The sequence below is a fragment of the Stenella coeruleoalba genome (genome assembly GCF_951394435.1).
Source record: "Stenella coeruleoalba genome assembly, chromosome: 2".
NCBI lineage: Eukaryota > Metazoa > Chordata > Mammalia > Artiodactyla > Delphinidae > Stenella > Stenella coeruleoalba.
The window spans coordinates 109,011,181-109,032,996 of NC_137147.1; the positions used below are offsets into that span (position 1 = coordinate 109,011,181).

The window sequence follows — 21,816 nt, forward strand, 5'->3', positions numbered from 1 at the left end:
GAAATTTTGAGTAGCTTCTAGTAAATTCCTATAGGTGTAAACTATCTTCAAAAACAGTAAGAAAGGTGAGAGCGTGCAGCCCTTATGGGCAGAGCCTCTCCTTGCTGCAGCAGTCTCTCTCTACCCCACTCCGCCGCAGAAACCATCCTCTGGATAAAAGTCCCTCCTTGCTAAGTAAATAAATATACAAAAAAGTGAGAAATAACAAATGTAAATTGCATTTACAGAATATTTTCTAGCACATTAAGCAATTATTGGAACCTTTTCTTACCTATAGGGAACTTATTTTAAATTATATATTTTATAGATTTTGTTCTGATAATCCTCTAAGGAAAAACTGGTCCCTTGAACTTCAAAGAGAGTAAAAAAAAAAAAACAAAAAAACATACTGAAGGGGTTCAGTCTTAAAAATGCAAACAAACCAGAAATTCAGCAGGACAAGCTTCCAAAACAACAAACCTGTACAATGTGGTCTTCACTTGTAATTTCAATTGCTTCTTGACTTTTCTCTAATGCAGTGAACATTGAGTTACAAGCCCTTTATGGGTGGAAAAGAAAAAGGACTGCTTAATGTAAATATTATAAAATGTAATACAATCTTGGAATATTACATTAACTTACTTAAATGTGTTCTTTGATTATAAAGGTAACTAACGCTAACTCAAGAAAAAGTAGGGGGAAATACTAAAAAGCGTAAGGAAGAAATAAGCACCTCCTGCCACCCCAGCACTTGGGATCATGACTACGCACAACCTGGTGCCTTTCCTTCATTCTAAGGACAAGTGGACCCAGTGGAACACACCCCAGGGTCTGATCAACTGGCTGTGGGACATGACTGAACCACCCTGGGTCTCTGCCTTCTCACCGTCTGAAGGGTCCTCGTGAGGACTCAATGAGAAAATGGAGTCAAGAAGCCCACACGAAGCCGGGTAGAAAGGAGGCGGCCCATCACCTGTAGCTATTATCACTTTCAACAAATCCTTTGCTCAAAACTGGGATCATCGGGATCATGAGCTTTGTTTTCTGCTTCCACTTAGCCTTATATTGCGAGCATTCTCCCTTGTCCTCAGTGTTTGAAAACATTTTTAAATTGCACAGGTAACTAAAGGTTTATTTTTTAAAAATTAGAAAATAATAATAAATGAGATACTACATCATACCCACTAGGATATCTACAATCAAAAACAGAGATAAAAACAAGTGTTGGTGAGGAAGCCTCATACACTGCTGGTGGGAGTGTAAAATGGTGCAGCTAGCTGCTTTGGAAAACAGTCTGGCAGTTCCTCAGGCTGTTAAACATAGAGTTACCACATGGCCTAGCAATTTTACTCCTAGGTAGACACCCTACAGAAATGAAAACATACATCCACACAAAAACTTATAGCCCACAGGTGGAAACAACCCTAAAGTCCATCAACTGATGAATGGATGAATAAAATGTGGTATAGCCATACAATGGAATACTATGCAGATATAAAAAGAAATAAAGCCTGATGCACGCCAAGATATGGATGAACCTTGAAAAACATTATGCTAAGTTAGAAGGACCACATATTGTATGATTCTATTTATATGAAATGTCCAGAAGAGGCAAATCTATGTATAGAGAGAAATTAGACTAGTGGTTATCTAGGGCTGGGGGTAATGAAAATGTTCTAGAATTGTGGCAATGGTTGCACAATACATTAAAAGCCATTGAACTGTGCACTTTAAATAGGTGAATTGTATAGAATGTCAATTTTATCTCGATAAATCTGTTTAAAAATAAGTGAGATTAAGTCATCTGAAATCCCAACACCTACGCATATCAACTGGTGTTCTAGGCAATTTCTTGTGTAAATATACATGTAATACATATACTTATAAAAATAGGATCATAGTCGACAGTTTTATCATCTGCTTATACCACTGAACCATATACATTAACATCTTTCCATATCAATAATTAGTTCCTTAGCATCACTCTTAATAACTATATAATATTCTATTGTAAAATTATACCATAATTTAGTCAAACAAATTCCCCATAACTGGGGAATGCTTTCAGCTTTTTTCTTGTATATGCCTCAGAAGATGAAAAAGAGAAAGCAACTGTCTACTTGTTCATAAAGTGCAGAGATTACATTTATAAAACCAATAATTACAATGCTTTTACTTTATTCCTGGTATTACTAACCTGTCTAGCTAAATACGACAAAGCAGCTTTAGCCAATAAAAATTAGCTCTTCTTACTTGGCATATAAAAATCAAGTGAATTACCTCAATAAACCTGTTATTTAAAAAAACAAGAACCAAAAAACAACGAGAAGTAAGTTCCCACCTCTGATAAAACAAGCTTGGAGGAGATGGATCTGTGAGAAGCCCTACTGGGTTTCATCACTCTTTTTTAATTTTTGCAGATGTGGTAAATATAAAATGGTATATCATTTTCATTTCTTTGGTTACTAGTGAAGCTGAACTTTTTTTTCATGTTTATTGGCCATTAATATCTCCTACAAACTGCTTGTTCACAACATGTCCTTTTAAATTTTTTCTACTGGGTGTTTCCATTTTTAAACTGATTCATCAAAGCTCTTTACATATTCAGGATATTAACCTATCTGTCCTGTATGTTAAGAATGTATTTTTCCCAGTTTGTTATTTGTCTAAATTTTTAACATTATTTAAGGTATACTTACTGATGAGACAAGCTTAACATTTTTATGTTGTCTAATCTGATTCTCTTTCTTTATAAAATCTGGCTTTCACACCATGCTGAGTTTAAAAAGACTTCATTATCCAAATACATATGCTCACTTACATTTTTAGTACTTATGTGGCCACACTTTTTAACATTATGCACACTGGAATTTATTTTGGGGCTGGGTGTGAGATCGGGATATAACTTAATTTTCTTTCCAGTTAATAAGTTGTCACAATTCTATTCATTGAAAAGTCCACCCTTTCCTGTGTGGATTTAAATTGCCATGTTGAACACATATACTTATGTTCCTAATTCTTAAATACACGCACGTCTATTTCTAGACTTTACATTCTAGTTTACTGATCTACCAGTAACACAAAGATGCTTGTTATAGCTTTTTAGTGCATTTTAATATCTCTCAGAACAAGTCTTTCTCTATTGCTCCCAATTCTCTAGCCCCACATCTACCCCTTTTCTTCATTATCAGTATTTTCATACCTCCCTTCATAGTGGACATCTCCCTCTGGCTGTCAGCTGGCACACAGAGAACAAAGTAGAGCATGAGGAGAGACCATGAGTGCAGTTTTGAAATTGGGGGTTACAACCTAAAGGACTACCTTTGCCACGTGCTGCGTGCGAGATCTTGGATGTAAGTCAGTTAACCTCCCTGGGTCTCGGTTTTTGCATCGTGACTCGTGATTTGATGAAATAAGCTCTAACATCACCTCCTGCTCCACAGTTCCGCTCTCCTCTCAGAGAGGGCAGCAGCCCAACTCACTGTGGGAGTGCTGCAGCCAGGCTGCGGAAGACCCAGGAATGAGAAGGAGGCAGGCCCAAGGCCAACTATCCATCTCAAGTTTCCCTGAAAACTCTGGCAATAAAAAGGAGCTCTTCTGTAGACCTCACTAGCCCTGAAACATCTCTGCTCAGCAGCACTTCTTTGCTACATCACACTTCATTTTGTCTATGAAGTATTTTCTTCTCTGCATGTGATACCCTGTGCTGGTCCCTACCAATGTTAATACCCCAAATTCTAATCCCCTTATCTCTGCCTTGGGCACATACAAACAGAATGATTTCATTCTCTCTTGGATCCTGGTAAAGGAAATGTTAAAGAATAGTAGAGCACCCAAGGAAGAGACCTAGGATGATACAGAGATACTGACATTTTTTTCACTTCTGTCAACCTCATATAATTTTACTAATTTTTCTGCTTTTCTCACTCTACAAAGAGCTAGGTTTCCACTCATCAGTTAAAAAAAAAACAAAAAACTGTTGAGCAAGGGCAAATTACAAAATGCTTATTGTAGAGAAGAAAACATGTCACCTACCAGAGATAATAATGTTAACGGGTTGGGTGTATGTGTATATTAAAAGTAATTTTTTAATTAAAAAACAAAACAGATAATTCAGGATATATACTTTCGCATCCTGCTTTTTCATTTGCTATTATTTTGGTGCCCCATCTTTTTCTTTCTTTTTCTGGCCACGCCATGTGGCTTGTGTTATCCTCCCCAACCAGGGATCAAACCCAGGGCCCCGGCAGTGATAGCGTCAAGTTTTAACCACTGGACCGCCAGGGAAGTCCCCACTGGAGCCCCATCTTTAAATGCTGAGTCTCCAATCACTAACATGACCACCTATTAGACATCCAGGCAGACTCCAAAAGCATTTTGTGAGGAGAGATGCCTTCCCACCACCCCATCCCATTTTAGCAGGAGGTCAGTTACAGCCAAAATATAGCCGCCCACAACCGAAGTCCTCACTTGCAACAATGCTCTGTGTGGTATGGGCGGCTTACGAGAAGAAGCAGAATTACCTGAGTTTCAGCTGTGGGCGCACCAATCCAAACTCCATCTGGAGCAGTTCATTGTAACAGGCCATGGCGCTGGGGTTTTCTACATACCTCTACAAACAGAAAGAGGATTTTGTGGATAAACAAATGTGTACCTTTAAATGATTAAATACATATATAAAAAATAATTCTTTCCAACAGGCTTCTCAACTTGGTACCTGAAATCTAAAAAATAATTAATCTTTCATGATGAACAGGAAATGAGAGATGAAAACTTATGGGTACCAAATTAGCTTTTAAAAAATAGTACTTGCACATATCTGAGAATATATTAAGAAACCACTGAGTTGTACACTTTAAGTGGCTGCATCGATCAACCATACCTCAAGAAAGAGAAAAAAAAGGCAGAAAGAAGGAAGGAAGGAAGGGGGGAGGGAGAGAGGGAGGGAGGAAGGACGGAAAGGAAAGAAAGGCAGAAAGGGCAAGGTATTTGCTGGAAAGAGAAAAAAATAAAATAATTTTTTAAATAAATTAATGTAAAAAACTATAGTATACTATAGTATAACCATTTAATAGAACAGCATGCAGCTATTACATGCACTTATATGGAATGATGTACGAGACACACTGTCAAGTAAAATGAGGAAATGGAAAATTGCATTATAATTATTTTACATTTTTATAAAAATATTACATCAAGTTTAAAATATATAAATAAATAGCTGAATTACATGGTATATGAATAGTATCTCAATAAAGTAGTAAATAAATGGAATTAGAAAAAATAGGCCTCCATTCCTGGGCATATATCCAGAGAAAACTATAATTCAAAAAGATACATGCACCCCAACATTCATAGCAGTACTATTTACAATAGCCAAGACATGGAAGCAACCTCCTAATAGTCCATCGACAGAGGAATGCATAAAGAAGATGTGGGGGGGGGTGTGTGTGTGTGTGTGTGTTTATATATGTACAGTATGTACAATGGAATGTTACTCAGCCATAAAAAAGAATGAAATAATGCCGTCTGTAGCAACATGAATGGACCTAGAGATTATCATACCAAGTGAAGTAAGTCCGAAAGAGAAAGGCAAATATCATATGATATCACCTCTATGTGGGAATCTAAAAAAAAAATACAAATGAACTTATTTACAAAACAGAAATAGACTGACAGACATAGAAAACACACTTATGGTTACCAAAGTGGAAAGGATGGGGAGAGGGATAAATTAGGAGTTTGGGATTAACAGATATACACTACTGTATGTGAAACAGGTAAACAACAAGGTCCTACTGTATATCACAGGAAACTATTCAATATCTTGTACTAACCTTTAATGGAAAAGAATCTGAAAAAGTATAAATATGTATATATATACATATGTATATATAAATGACTGAATCACTTTGCTGTACACATGAAACTAACACAATATTTAATTCCACTAAAAAAAAAGTTCAAGGAAAAAGAAGAGCGCTTAAGAATGCTTTTCTGGGCTTCCCTGGTGGCGCAGTGGTTGAGAGTCCGCCTGCCGATGCAGAGGACACGGGTTCGTGCCCCGATCCGGGAAGATCCCACATGCTGTGGAGCGGCTGGGCCCGTGGGCCATGGCCGCTGAGCCTGCGCATCCAGAGCCTGTGCTCTGCAGCGGGAGAGGCCACAACAGTGAGAGGCCTGCGTACGGCCAAAAAAAAAAAAAAAAAAAAGAATGCTTTTCTTTCACTGCCTTGAAGTAAGAGGATTTTTGGTGTCTACATGTTACTAGCGGAGCCTAGAATATACAGAAGGAGGAAATTTATTAACTAAAGTCCTACCTATATTAACCTTCAGAGTCTATTCACTTATTCAAGAGCAATGTTGTCCTCTTTCGAGCTGTACAAGCTCACGGTAAACAAAAATATGCTTGCACATCTCTTTGCAGCTGGGTTTCACAGAGGTAACTCGCACTCAGGCAACATTCTCCTACAATCACTTCAAACAGCAGCTCAACTAAGCTGACAAAGGATTACCCTCCACAGCAGAGGTACTGGCAGAGCCATGGCTTTGCCCAGTCTCTCTTATTGCTGTGGACAGTAACTGTTTTGTATAATAACCTTTACATAATGGAAACATCTCAACGAAGCAAATTTACATGGGAATGGGAAGCCTGAGCACCACCAAATTATGTATTTCATGAAGACATCTTACAAGTCGCTACGTTCTGTCACGTAGTTATATTCAGATGTAAAAAAATATTTGTGAACATTTACTCACCCCTATTTCTGTGAACAGCTCTTGCTTTCACCTGCTCAATACACGGATAATACTCTATCTAACTGAGGAGGAAGCTGGGGCTAAGAGGCAGGGCATCTGCAGGCCACTATCAACAAGCCAAAGCCAGACCAATCTAGGGGACAGGGCCCCTTGTGGAGCTCCTTCTACTGCCAGTGAAGGCAGATATCCCTGTTTGAACAGTGCTCAGGGTCTTGTCTTTGTGTCAAGAAACCTAAAAATCCAGCCCCAAGTTCATGCCTTAAAAGCTGTATGATTCTCCATGAGGTCCTTAACCTTCCTGAGCCTGCTTCCTCACCTGCAAAACAAGACACCCTGCTCCACCACAGACGACCATGAGGAAGCACTCTAACTGTAAACTGTTGCACAAACATAAAGCACAGTGACTGCCGTCCCCTGGGAGGGAAGGCAAGGCCTGCTGGCCATGGGCATGATGGTTCCCGGGTCTGCAGGCCAAACACAGCCCTTCTTACCCACAGAAGTCTGAGAGAGGTGACATGCCTACCAGCTCCCCGCTGCTGAGAGGGGAGGAGAGTGCTGGCCCTGCCACTCCCTCCTCAGTCAGCCATGACCCCTCAGGCACATCCAGGAACACTGCCCACCTACAGAGGCGCCCACTGCGGACCAGGCAGGAATAGGGAGGAGAGATTTCCGGGTATAGTGCTTGTGCCACTCCAGGAGACAAGGGGTGGGGACAGGTGTCTCCAGCTGTCCACGCACTTGCCTGGCTTCACCTGCTCTGCAGGCGACATCTTGGGACACGGAGCCATGTGTATTATGTGTCATGGCCTCCCATGCATGCAACCAGAGTTTTCACTGGGTGTGAATGTACATATCCAAACTTTTTTACCCCAAAGGTGGACATCATGGCTAAAAAACAAGCACATGTGACTAAAAGTACAGCATCTTGCTCCTGCTATCTGCCCCTCCCCCTCACTACCTCTGCTTTGTTCTGTGTATCTAAATATCCTGTCTTTCCTGCCCTTCTCCACCTTCCATTCATGTCCCAAGGATTCCACAGGGCATGGAGGGTGGAGAAGGGCAGCAGGTCCAGGGATCTTCAGGCATCAGGCTGCTGCTCCCTCTGCTTGAACAGCAGCTGGTCTCCCCTCCCCAACCCATCCCACAAGAGGGGCCGGGGCCACAAGTCCTGCAGACTCCTGAGACAACTGGGCCTTGCTTTCTCCAGAGCATACCACACCCACCTTGCTGGGCCCCACCCAGTGGTTCTCAACCCTTGGCTGCATATTAGAATTCCCTGCAATCTTAAAAAATAATACCAACGTGCAGGCTCCTCCCCACACCAACTGAAACAGGGTCTCCGGGGAAGCCTTTCAGGGGGTTCTAACGTACAACCAGAGTTGAGAGATACCAAACCCTAACCTTCGAGATTTTAGTCAGAAAAAGATCAGCTGCCAAGTCCAACTGAGGAGGCAAGTACGTCTCCATCCATCCATCCTGAACTCCTGAACTACGGCCAATCCACAGAATAGCTGACTGCCCCCTGAATCCCAGAGTTCTCACTGTGGTGATGGCTTTCAGGTCCAGGGCTGGGCTCAAGCATGGGCCCCACTGCCTCCCAGCCATGAGACTCTGGAGAATCATCTTCCCTCCAGGTCTGGATGCTCTGCTCTGTCTCCGTGCCCTCTGTCACCTCACTATCCTTTTGTTACCTGAGGGTACAGGACTCTGCATGAGAAGAGTTAGCACGTGTAGTCTCTGAGGACTGGTCACTGACTTGGATTCGTCACTTATAAAGTGGTGAGGCTGCTGCTATCTCCATACTTCCTAAGTCACAGACCTCTAAAATGACTACTTTAAATTAAACCCTTTGTGTTTTTTGCATGGGAGTGTTTTCGCAGAGACATGCACTTAACCGTGGTTCCCAGCAAACGCTTCGGGGGGACACCTTGATTAAGTTGTACGGGTGAGAGGGGCAGGCAAAGTGTGTATGTCGGTTACTTTTGAATTTTCAAATTAGTTTCATGATAACTCAATTATACTAGGAAAATACAAAGTCCATGGCTAACTGGACTTTCTACCAGGACACGCTTCCCAGTCCACGAAGCTGTGCTGATGGACTTCCTTGTGCAGAATTTCAAACACACAATTTCCAACACTGCATCTATGACCTCGTACAAATAAAAAGCTTAATGACTGCTGGTGGCTGTAGGTAAGCAAACAACCCAAGGCAAGATGAATAATCTATCCCACAAGTTTCACTAGTTTCACTGCAAAGTGGAAGCATCGAAGGTCTTTGTTAAGAATAGCCAGTTCTGGGCTTCCCTGGTGGCGCAGTGGTTGAGGGTCCGCCTGCCGATGCAGGGGACACAGGTTCGTGTCCCGGGCCGGGAAGATCCCACATGCCGCGGAGCGGCTGGGCCCGTGAGCCATGGCTGCTGAGCCTGTGCGTCCGGAGCCTGTGCTCCGCAACGGGAGAGGCCACAACAGTGAGAGGCCCGCGTACCGCAAAAAAAAAAAAAGGATAGCCAGTTCTGCAGCTTAAGAGTAATAATATAAAGATCTTCAAAGTTATCTGGGAAAGTTTTTTGCCTCTTGTGAATGCTTCCCTAAGCAGTTTAAGGAGGGATGACCTAACGATTCTTGGGAATAGGTGATCCACAACTTCTAACCTGGGATTCTTAAAGGAACGCTCGCCTTCACGCTGGCTGATGTGGTTTTTCTCATACTAGCTCACGTGGATTACTGGAGGTCAGGGAATGGGAACAGGCACTGATACGTGTGAATGTTGTGGGAGTGTCAAAAAGGGAGAACCAAAAAACTATGTAATAATAATAATCTAAAATTTTTATATAAAATTATGTGTGTACAAAACAAGGTCTTAAGTTCCACCTTATCTGATGTTAATATTGTTCCTTTTGTCTGCATTTATTTGCTACCTCTTTGTTTCTTTATTATTAAGCTCCTTTTATCACTGTCTTATAAACATCATATAATTGTACTTTTGTAACCCAATCTAATGGCTTATCCTTTAATGGAAGAATTCAGCCCATTCCCATGCACTCGATTTTACTCTTATCTTAGTGTTTATGATTGCTTTCACACTGTTGTTTCCCCTTCCTTGGATCTGCCAATTTGATCAAGTTGCTATAAATTCCATATGGTTTTTTTTGTTGTTTTTTGGCCGCACTGAGCAGCTTGCGGGATCTTGGTTCCCTGACCAGGGATTGAACTCGGGCCCTCGGCAGTGAAAGCGTGGAGTCCTAACCACTGGACCGCCAGGGAATTCCCGCAAATTCCATGTTTTGTTAATCTGGAAGTTTACTTAAACTTCTCTATTAATGGTTGCTTTCCTTTTCACCGATCTCAAAAGCAGACATAGATTTCTTTACTATTATTTGAAAACAAAATACCAATTACCTCCAGAACAAAGTATCTCCCACCAGCACATTTCCCATAAAGAAGCAAACTTCAGAATACTTTCACTGCCCACCCCCATTCCCTGTCTGCTAGGTGAGGTCACGAGAATCCTTTTACCTCTATTTCCTCCCCCCAAACCTTGAAGACACCTAGGGTTTGTTCAGATAGTCTAGAATTTAAATACTGAGATATTATTGGATGTTATGTAATGATAATTACATATAAACATATATATTCTACATTGCACACACATACCCGTACCTGTGTATGTACACACGCAGACACAGAAAGAAGGAGGGCTCGAGAAGGAGGGAGGAGTAGGGGAGCATGTGCGCAGGGCAGGCTCACCTCCCATCACTTCTCTCTACTGCTCTCTCCCTCATCTTAGAGTTTCTGTTCCAGTTCATTTGTTCTATGGTTGAAGTCCTTACTCAATTATTTTCCTCAGACAGGGCTGCTGGGGAAATACATCTCTGAATTTTATGTATATCCCCCAAAAGGAATATCTCTTTTGCCCTAAAGGGCACGAACAATAACTTAGCTGGGTGTGTGACTCTCAGGTTACAGTCCTTTTCTCACCGTAATCTCTAATCAGATGAGACATTATTACTGTTTTATACAGTAAATTTGTGTGTATAATGACCCCACATTCACATTTTCTTGTTCCTCATTCCTTCTTGCCTTTCAGGCCTCCCACTTGAGATTTACCTTGCTTCTGTTTGAAGTACCTCCTTACGAATTTCCTTGTGAGAATCTGCTACTTACAAACTGCCTCAATTTTCATATTTCTGAAAGTCTTTATTACACCTTCATTTTTGAAAGTATTTAGGCTTGGTATAACAATCTAGGTTGGCAGTTATTTTCTTTTATCACACTGAAAATATTATTCCACTGTTTTCTATCTTCCGTTTATTGCTGCTGAGAAGCTAGCTGTTAGTCTGTTATTCTTTTGAAAGTTAATCTTTTTTCTCTGGCTAATTTTAAGATCTTCTCTTTGTTTTTTCACTATGATGTGTCCTCTCTTTTTATTTACTCTACTTTGGAATTTTGGAATCTGTGGACTGAAGTCTTCCATCATTGCTGGAGAATTCTCTTCAAATACACTGCCCCATTCTCTCTCCTGTCCTTCTGGAACTCCAGTTATATATATGCTAAACCGTACATTCTACCCTCCACATTTCTAAACCTCTGTAACTTATTTTCTATTTTTTTTAACTTTGTGCTACATGCTGGATAACTTCTTCTGACCTACTAAGTTTTCAAATTTTCAGTTATTGTATGTACACTTCTCAAAATTCAATTACGTTCTACCTAAAATGTACTGTCACTTTTTATACTTTCTTATTCCTTGTGACTGTGAGGGTCTGTTCCTGCTGTCTTTCTCCCCCCGCTAGTTCTCACTTGCAATGCCTTGTCTCCTGGTGGACTGGTTAATGCTGAGTGCTGCCTGCTGCCCTTGACTGATTATTTGCAGAGATTCTCTGAGGCCAAAGAAGAAGGTGTCTTTCTCTGGGAGGATTTGTAATTTGCTTCTTCCAAATACCTGGGAGTGCTACCATCCAGAATCACCTTATTTATTATTTTTTAATACATTCATTTATTTTATTTTATTTTTAGCTGCGTTGGGTCTTCATTGCTGCGCATGGGTTTCTCTCTAGTTGCAGCGAGCGGGGCTACTCTTCATTGCGGTGCACAGATTTCTCACTGTGGTGGCTTCTCTTGCTGCGGAGCACAGGCTCTAGGCGTGCAGTCTTCACTAGTTGTGGAGCATGGGCTCAGTAGTTGTGGCTCACAGGCTCTAGACGCAGGCTCAGTAGTTGTGGTGCACCGGCTTAGTTGCTCCGCAGCGTGTGGGACCTTCCCGGACCAGGGCTCAAACCCATGTCCCCTGCATTGGCAGGCGGATTCTTAACCACTGTGCCACCAGGGAAGCCCCAGAATCACTTTAAACTAAGTTCAAGGCTTGAGGTCTCTGGACTACCTCACTGATAATATTTTTTTTTTTTTTAATTTATTTATTTATTTTTGGCTGTGTTGAGTCTTCGTTTCTGTGCGAGGGCTTTCTCTAGTTGCGGCGAGTGGGGGCCACTCTTCATCGCGGTGCGCGGGCCTCTCACTATCGCGGCCTCTCTTGTTGCGGAGCACAGGCTCCAGACGCACAGGCTCAGTAGTTGTGGCTCACGGGCCTAGTTGCTCCGCGGCATGTGGGATCTTCCCGGACCAGGGCTCGAACCCGTGTCCCCTGCACTGGCAGGCAGATTCTCAACCACTGCACCACCAGGGAAGCCCCTCACTGATAATATTAATTTGGGCTACAAATCTGCCCAACAATCAGTCTTACATAAGCTCTCTCCATCATGATTCCCAAGGCTCATTGCCAACCAGCTGACCAAAGCCTTCAGAAGCTTTTTGGCTTAAGAGAAACCAACAGACTGGAGCCAGTGGTGGAAAGAAAGGGAGCCACGTTGGGGAGGTCTTACTTCCAGAATCCTTAAACTGGCTTTAAAGTTGCATGTATACATGTAAGCATTATAACAACACACCCTATGGTATAATTTTTAATGAGTAAGCCATTAAAGGAGATTTTAATATGTTTAGATGACTTTAGCAGGCATAGTTTTGAGAGACTAAGAAAGCAAAGTGTTGTGGATTATGAGATTACCAGATTATAAAGTTAAACCAAACTGTAACACAGCGTAAGGACAATTTTTTTTCTTCAAATTAATTCAAAACTATTGCTGGGCTCTAAACTGAGATAAAATACCTTCTCATGCTGAATTACACTTGTATAACAAAAAAGTGGGTACCTACCCTTGTAAAGCCAGCCTCAATGAGGGACATTACAGATGACTCTTCTCTAACCGCCCTTCAAAAGAATATAGTAAATGGTTAGGGACAGTTTTTATCAATTACATCTCACATCTTTAACTACTCATTAATTTACATAATATTATAATTGTCACATAATGAGCCCTTTTAGATGAATTAGATTAACATACAAATCAAACGTATAAAGTTGAAAACAGTTTTCTGTTTTAGTTTCACACTAGGCTTTTTGGCAGTGTGTATTAATGCCTGAAATACAGAGATTACACTAACAGCCAGGACACAGGAGTGACTGTATATCTATTTGATACATAAAACTTTTAACTTAAACTAAATCACTTCTGTTCTTTCCTTACCTCCAATTTTAAAATGAAATATAAGATTTCCCCCAATTATGTATAATTCAAATCTTCATAGATATCTGGAGTTTGAAGTCCCTAGGAAATACGCCTGGAAAACATTCATACTTTAGGAATGGAATTCTCTCGTGGTTTGCCTATTTCTAAAGGGAAAGGCAGTCCAAAATCACAAAACCTAGTATGAGAGTACAAACTCCAGCCATGAATTTAACTGCCCAAGTGAAAGAAAATAAGAAAGAGTAAAGAAAAAAAAGGCCCAACTAAAAAGGGTGAGGCCTGTCATGTTATTTGGGCCTCTGTTAAAAGCAAACATTACACTGACACCTGAATTTCAACATCAAAAAAGAAGGAAAGAAGGAAGTATCTTACCTGCGTACTACACCAACAATAACTGTGTTTTCTGAGAGTTCTGATGATCTGATAGACCTTTAAAAAAAAGTTTTAAAATAAATTTAAAGCAATTCTTTAAAAACTAAATATACCTAAACGATTTTGGTAGACCAATTAAAGTTGGGGGAGAGGGAGACGGAAGAGCAAAAGATCCCTTCATACGCTGGAGTCACCTTCTTAGCTACTTGATCTTTCTCTCTTTGGAGGACAAACTCCTAACCAGTGGCCTATGGTAACCCTAACAATTATGGAGTGTGAAGATAGTGCAAATGATGTGCCTTCTACTTGTTCTGCTCTTTGTTAACCTAAGCTGTTTCAGGCGGAAAATTTTCCCTACCTGGGGCTTACATGAAAGGGGTTACTCATCTCTTCCTACCAAAGGAAAATGCAAGTTTATGTATATTACCACTAGCTGATGGCGACAATTCCAGTGGGGGTGAAGAAGCCCAAGGGTCAGCTCTCCACTGTATTCTAAGCAGTGCAAAGAAGGGTTCCCAAGTAGAATGCAGGCAAAAACAGTAACAATAAATATTCAAAGCTTGGAAATGCAAGATATTCTTATCAATCAGAAAGAGGAGAATCAACACCTGACACGAAAAATTAAGAATGGAAGACTGGTTGAGAAAAGCAGAAGACACTGCTCCACTTAAATGGCCCACGGAGTATGAGTCTCCCCGCAGGGACTGAATTTAACCTTCCGGAGAAGCAGCTTCCCAGAAAGTCACAGGGAATGAAAATCCAGCCAAAAGATGAGAGAGGGCAGAGATAAATGTGACAGAGAGGAGCAGGAGGAAAAGAAGTTGCTCCACTGGAGATATGCAATGGCTTTGGCCCATCCTACCCTGGGGAAGAAAGCTGATCTATCCGGAGAAGAGGAGCCAGGCCACAGGGAGGGAGGGAGGAACTCGGCCCCTGGCCGGGAAGGAAGAGGACTCACACCGGAGGGTGACTTCAGACGGAGGAGATGGAGAGGACTGGATCCAGACTGCCCCAGCCAAGTCAGAAGCGCGCTGGCCCCTGGACAATGTGTCCGGGATGGGACAGAGAGTAGCCCAGACTTACTGCCTTACTTCAGTTCTGCTGGTTCAAGAATCACTTGTGTCACTTCTGAATCACTAAACACGGAAACTGATTTGAGTGACTATCTCTCAATTCTCCCAAGGATGGTTCATAACATAACCAATTCCAGATGCATAAGAGAAAAGTCAATTCATCATATACAATGGATGCCTCGGTTTTGGCAAAGTTTCTCTGTAAAGGGCCAGATGATAAATATTTTAGGCTTTTTGGGCCATACAGACTCTGTCACAACTACTCAATTCTGCCATTGTAGCACGAAAGCAGCCACAGACAATACGTAAACGAATGGGCCTGACTGTGTTCCCCTTTGCCTATCCCTGCCTCAGGGCACTGAGGCTTAATTTTCTCATGGAGCTCAGGATGAGAAAGGCTGAAGTCCAACGACAGATGCAGACTAGCTCTGGGGTTGGGAAGTTGCTCAGGGATGGAAAAGCAGCCCTAGGGACCAGCCAGTCTCTCTCCTGGACCACGTAGCTCGTAACACTCTCTCTCTCGCTCTCTCTCTCTGTGTCAACACTTCTGCTTCTCCTAGGGTCCACTGTACTCCTCCAGCTTCTATTTGCCTACCATCTCCAGAGGGAGCCAACCTAAAGGGCACGGGCTACCTGGTTCTACCAGAAGAGCCCTCTTGACAGGTCGCTGAAGGGCTTGCTGACCAGGTGCCAGGCCCTGGTCCAAACATGGTCTCCCTGCCTAGAAAATAGCCAAGCTCACCTTCCTGGAGAAGGAGCCATGGGAAGGGCTGTTTCGGCTCGGGAGGGTGACTGGCATGGCAGACCCTCACACAACAGACAAGGCCAGGTCACTTTTCAAACCTGTTGGCTAATACTCATCCTAGCACTAATCTTAGACAGGGAATGGAAGACATGGACTCACGAATGGTATTTCCATGACTTCTTAGGACACTGTAGTTGTTCTTACATTTATACTTCTATCATATCATGAAGATTTAGAGGGAGAAAAGGCAATTTAAGTATGCAGCCAGCCATTTCAAACTAGCTCTCATCTTTTTACAAGAAAAACAGAGATCTGAGTGGTATAATAGCAAGTACGCAACCACGTAGATGGTCTCAGTTAAGTAGATTTGAATACAGAGATGAGGGGCACTGGGCTAGGACAAAGTAGAAGGAAAGACCATGTTTCCTGGAGACAAGCAGGTCCCTGCAAAGGAGGTCTAACACGGTATGAAAAGGCAGAGGTGTATTCTTAACTTTCTCTGGTCCATAAGAAGGAAGAACTGGCTAGAAAATAGAAATGTCAGGAACCCGGGTTGCAAAATAACATCCTTTACTTTAGAATTCATGAAAACTAAGAAAGAAATGACATGGCGTCATCAAAATATACACCCGGACATTCGGAAGGACGATTTCAAGAAGTCAGAAAAGAAGATGGGGCGTGAGGGACTTCCCTGGCGGTCTGGTGGCTAAGACTTTGCCTTCCAATGCAGAGGGTGTGGGTTCGATCCCTGGCCAGGGAGCTAAGATCCCACATGCCTCCTGGGCAAAAAATCAAAACATAAAACAGAAGCAATATTGTAACAAATTCAATAAAGACTTAAAAAAAAAATAAAAACGGTCCACATCAAAAAAAATCTTAAAAAAAGAGTAAAAATAGAAAGATGGGCCATGAGTCTACAGCATGAGATTCTGAAAGGCTGCACAAGCATTCTGGGAAGCTCTCAGAACCATGCTACCTGGTGAAACATTTGCATTTGATTTGGTTATGCACAACAGAAAACTCCAGAGAAAGTGGCTTAAACAAGACTTGTCTCCCACATGCAAGGTGTGCAGAGGTGAGCAGTCCAAGCTGCAATGGCACTCTGCAGCATCAGGAACCGGGCTCCTTCTGTCTTACGTTCCTCTATTATTGTCTGTACGTGGTTTCTTCCTCATGGTCCAAGACAGATGCTGAGCTCTAGCCATAACATCCACATTCCAGACAGCAGGAAGAAGGACATGCATATTCCCTTCATGGACACTTTGCAGAAGATGCACATGACACTTCCATTGGCCAGCTGCAAGAAAAGCTAGGGAATGCAGTATATTTTCTAGGTGGTCGTATTCCCACCTAAACACTAGATATTCCGCTATTAAGAAAAGAGTAGAAATGGATATTGGGGGGCAACTACCAGTCTCCAGATACACTAGGAAACTACAAGTAATTCTGATGATGGTCTTGATACAAAACTGGAAAAAAGGCCACATGCTGGAGGCTTACTGTATGAACACAGCAAAGCTCTTCAACGACTTAAATTTTACAAAACCACAACTCCATTACTTGTACTATGCCACTGTTCCCTCTGCCACGTGGAATGAGTTTCACATTGAAAAGAATGGAATTTACGATAGTAAAAAGGATGTTCAGACCAAGGTAAATCCAGAGATGGTTATGAAAGCACATAGCACTCTGAGTTCAATCTTGCTTCTGCATTCAACACAGACTTTTTTTAAAAAACATCTTTATTGGAGTATAATTTCTTTACAATGTTGTGTTTCTGCTTTATAAAAAAGTGAATCAGCTATACATATACATATATCCCCATATCTCCTCCCTCTTGCGTCTCCCTCCCACCCTCCCTATCCCACTCTTCTAGGTGGTCACAAAGCACCGAGCTGATCTCCCTGTGCTATGCGGCTGCTTCCCACTAGCTATCTATTTTACACTTGGTAGTGTATATATGTCCATGCCACTCTCTCACTTTGTCCCAGCTTACCCTTCCCCCGCCCCGTGTCCTCAAGTCCATTCTCTACACCTGCGTCTTTATTCCTGTCCTGCCCCTAGGTTCATTGGAACCTTTTTTTTTTTTTAGATTCCATAAATATGTGTTAGCATATGGTATTTGTTTTTCTCTTTCTGACTTACTTCACTTTGTATGACAGACTCTAGGTCCATCCACCTCACTACAGATAATTCAATTTCGTTTCTTTTTATGGCTGAGTAATATTCCATTGTATATATGTGCCACATCTTCTTTATCCATTCATCTGTCGATGGACACTTAGGTTGCTTCCATGTCCTGGCGACTGTAAGTAGTGCTGCAATGAAGATTGTGGCACATGACTCTTTTTGAATTATGGTTCTCTCAGGGTATATGCCCAGTAGTGGGATGGCTGGGTCGTATGGTAGTTCTATTTCTAGTATTTTAAGGAATCTCCATACTGTTCTCCATAGTGGCTGTATCAATCTACATTCCCACCAACAGTGCAAGAGGGTTCCCTTTTCTCCACACCCTCTCCAGCATTTATTGTTTGTAGATTTTTTGATGATGGCCATTCTGACTGGTGTGAGGTGATACCTCATTGTAATTTTGACTTGCATTTCTCTAATGATCAGTGATGTTGAGCATCCTTTCACGTCAACACAGACTTAATTCTGTTAACGTATGTTGGGTTTCTACGCAGTACTTTACTTCCTCCATCTCCCTTTATAAAAATCTTCCCTTTCATTACAGAGCCCTCTGTGCATTACAGTTGCACAGAGGACTAGCTCTTCATTTCTTCTGAGTACACTAAGCATATGTCTTCTAAAAGGTTCTTCAGTTTCTTATAGAAAACAATTTTCTTTGTCTTCAGGCTGTTCTTTCCCCCTCCATAATTTGGCAGCTTTTTGGTCCCCTTCTTTATCCTTGAACGGGAGCAACATCCACCCAGGCAGACTGTCTGCAGCAGAGATGGTCAGAGGAGTCTCCCTTGCACCCCCCTTGGGGTTAGCAGCCGTCCTCCTCTGAGGTCTGGACCTGCAGATCAGGTCAACAGGTGCAAGTTCGTGCTCAGAGAGCGCTGCCAGCAGGCATGCACGGCTCTGCTGCACAGAGGGGACTCCTGGCCTGCTCTCTGCCATTCTCTGGCTAAACCTGACAACTGATGTAGTTTGCTGTTTTGAAACTGCAATATGTGAAGGAATGTTCCCAGGCTCCTTATGCCTCTGCCCCTTCTTACAACATGGTAGGAAAAACCACGTCTTTGTCCATCTCCCTCTGCTCCCTGTCTTGGGTTTCCTAGTGGATGTAGAAAGTAAATCACAGAAGGGATGGTGCTCGGCTCTGGTCGGTGCAACTCCAGCTTCCCAGGCTCAGCAGGACACAGTGGGAGTAAAGCAAAGCCTCTTCCCACTTCCTTCCTGCAGGGCCATTGGAATTTCAGCCTCAGAGGCTGAAGTATGCAGAGGACATTCCAGGAACAGGCTTCTTTATTGGTCCCCATAGCACAAGAGATACAGTGAGAATCCCTGTCCTTTTCCGTCTCCCAACTTCTGACATATCTGTCATCTTATCTTTGGTTCGTTCATTGCTGTGGTCAGTTTTTGTCTCTACAGGAAGTTGGGAGGAGGCCCTGACCTCAGCCTCACAGCTGGCTGACAGGCCTCCGCTCCTTCCATCTCCTTCTCCACTCTCCAGGCGGCAGCCACAGTGCTCTGGCAGTGCACTCCGGACACTCCCCTGTGTAGAATACGCAGACTACGCCAGGGTCTCAACTGCCTACAGGGCAGACTCCAAAGCCTTTGGCTCAGCACACAAGGCCCTCCAGATCAGGCTCGTCTGCTGCTCCAGCCTCACCCTGAGGCAGGGCCCATACCTGCTGGATCCAGCAGCCACCTGACACCAGGCAGAGGAGCCCTGGACACCCTGCCCGGTCCTACACATGCTGCTTCCTCCACCCAGAATGTTTTCTCCACCGTCCTTCCTTTCAGAACTCCCGCTTATCCCTTGGGACTCAACTCAAACACCCCCTTGTGAAGCCCTCCTAGACACAGGCACCCGCAGCATACCTCCTCTGTGGGCATCTATGAGCTGTGCTGAAATCGCTCGCTTGCCCCCGCCAAAAAAAGCATTTGTTCCTCAGAGGCAAGAACCATGTCTTATTCACCTGTGTAGCTCTGGTAACAAGCACAGTGTCCTGAACCAAGAAGACCTGCCAAGTAGGGTTCTCTCAACTGATGAGTTTGAAAATATCGCAGACACAGAATATCTAACCTCTAGGAAGGCATCTGATAAGGAGTGTAAGGAGTTCCACATGCCCCCAGTAGAGAGATACAGCTGAATGCTAATCATTTAGACACATCAGCAACTGATGAAAAACCCTTCACAGGGGGTGTTGATCAGGTATCCCAAAAGGAAGAAGAAGGGACAGACGGGGCTCTGCCAGGGCTAAGGTCTCTTAGTGAGCAGTGTAAGTGGAGAGAGAGGGTGAGCAGGTTCAGGAGGGACGGCCTGGAAAGATTCCTTGAAGGAACAGTCCACAGTGGGCAGGCACCCTTAAAAGGGATGATCTTAAGGGAGATAAACCAGGTAAGGGCCAGAACTGAGATGAAACTGACTAGGAAAGTAAATCAGGGCCCACTCCTGCCTCTAGAAAACTCACTACAAATGGCACAAGGACTCCCCCCACCCCTTGTCCTCCAAATCCTCAGCCAACAAGACAAAAGTGACGTGGCAGAACACAGCTAGCAAGAAAGACTTCCGATTCTTGGCCAGGGCTGTGACACAGCTGTCAGGAAAGGAGCGTGACCGGGGTGCCTTTGTAGAGGTCTGCTCTCTGGCTAACACGGGGGTGACGGCTCTGCTTACTCTACGCTCATCTACCCAAACCCGTGAGCCTCTCGGTTCGGGAGCCACGCCTACAAGAGATCTTGATTGGAAGAAGGTACTCGGAGGAGGCCTCCTTGATGGGGCTGGAATATGAAACCACACTCTGTGAGAAGCCGCTGACAGCAGTGAGGATGTGCTCCAACCAGAAAAGACCACTCCTGTCCTCAAATGTTGGAAATCTGGGGCCAAATATGGACAGAGCTGGACTCAACATGGAGGAGAACTTATGAAACTCAGAACTCTCCCTTGGGAAACCTAACCCCCATCAGAGGCTGGATGGAGGGTGGTGGGGACTTGGTAGAAGACATGCACTCATGACAGTCTAAGCTTCTCTAAAACCGCACGTTAAGCAACCCAGGTCACTTTCTCTGTTTTAAAACTGTATTAAGTTGTAAATTTATAAATTTGCTGAATGAGTTACCCTATTTGTTTAGAATATTCCCAAAATGTGTAACAACAGTACTTTCTCCTCCTTCAAAAAGTGGAGCATAATTGTATGTTATGTGTACCTTACCACAATAAAAAAAAGTAGACCATAACTACCACAACTTAGTTTTTCTTTTATAACACAGGACGGTCTAGCAGAGCCATCTTTATGAGTATGAATGTCATTGTCCAGCACATACCTGTGGCCAGGACAAGACTGTGAAGGAAGCCAAGTTGTCCTCAGCACCTCACCCCCCTTCACCTTTTCTGTTTGGGCTCTTTGGCTCTCCTTAGATATTTCTCCGGCCTAGCAGCAGTCTACCGAGACTAAAAGCACCACGTAACTAAGATATTTTCTTCCCTTCCTCTGAGTGCTATCCATCAAATGCTAGAGAGAGAAGGGATCGTGGAAACCAAGTGTTCCAAATTTACAGCTGAGAAAACACATCCTCAGAGAAGACAGAGAGTTACCCAAAGGCAGCTGGGCAAGGGAAGAGCCGAGCATAGGACCCAGGGTCAGAGCTCTCTCCACATCTCCACATCCCTCATGGGTGTGCTGTCAGATAACACGTCAAACAAGTCTGGGCTACAGTGACAATGGCTAACTGCCATCAACCAGGCAGAAACAGGAAAGGAACACAGGCAGCATGGCAGGCAACACAGAGCAAGGCCCGAGCGAAGCTTTACTGGAGGTGGATTGCACCTGGGTAAAAGCCACCTCATCTGACTACCTGAAAGGTGAACTCTCAAGTACATGGAAATCACCATGTACCTGTAAACAACCTTCTGAGAGGATGTCATTTTCCTGTCAGCTCAGTTTTTAACTCCTGTTATATTTGGTTTTCAACCTTTTCCATCTCCTAAAAGTCAACATTTAAACGTCCTTAAAATTAATACATTATAAAATTTTACATTATATTGAAATTATGATTTGTCTTCCCCAACATAAAAGTTTTCTTTCAAATAAAATTGATATTTCACTTTCGCCTTGCTTCCATCAGCAGCAAATGA

General features: G+C 43.0%; 1 protein-coding gene across 2 annotated transcripts in view; it reads right to left on the reverse strand.

The window, feature by feature from the left end:
• PDE8A (phosphodiesterase 8A) overlaps nucleotides 1-21,816 on the reverse strand; it is a 137,310-nt gene that overhangs the window by 45,002 nt on the left and 70,492 nt on the right. For both annotated transcript variants that reach the window (XM_079912638.1, XM_079912637.1), the window contains exons 4-7: nucleotides 13,692-13,748; nucleotides 12,949-13,003; nucleotides 4,503-4,591; nucleotides 460-538 (exon numbers count right to left, since the gene is read on the reverse strand). In XM_079912638.1, coding sequence (XP_079768764.1) covers nucleotides 460-538; nucleotides 4,503-4,591; nucleotides 12,949-13,003; nucleotides 13,692-13,748 — 280 coding nt within the window. The remainder of the gene's footprint in view (nucleotides 1-459; nucleotides 539-4,502; nucleotides 4,592-12,948; nucleotides 13,004-13,691; nucleotides 13,749-21,816) is intronic.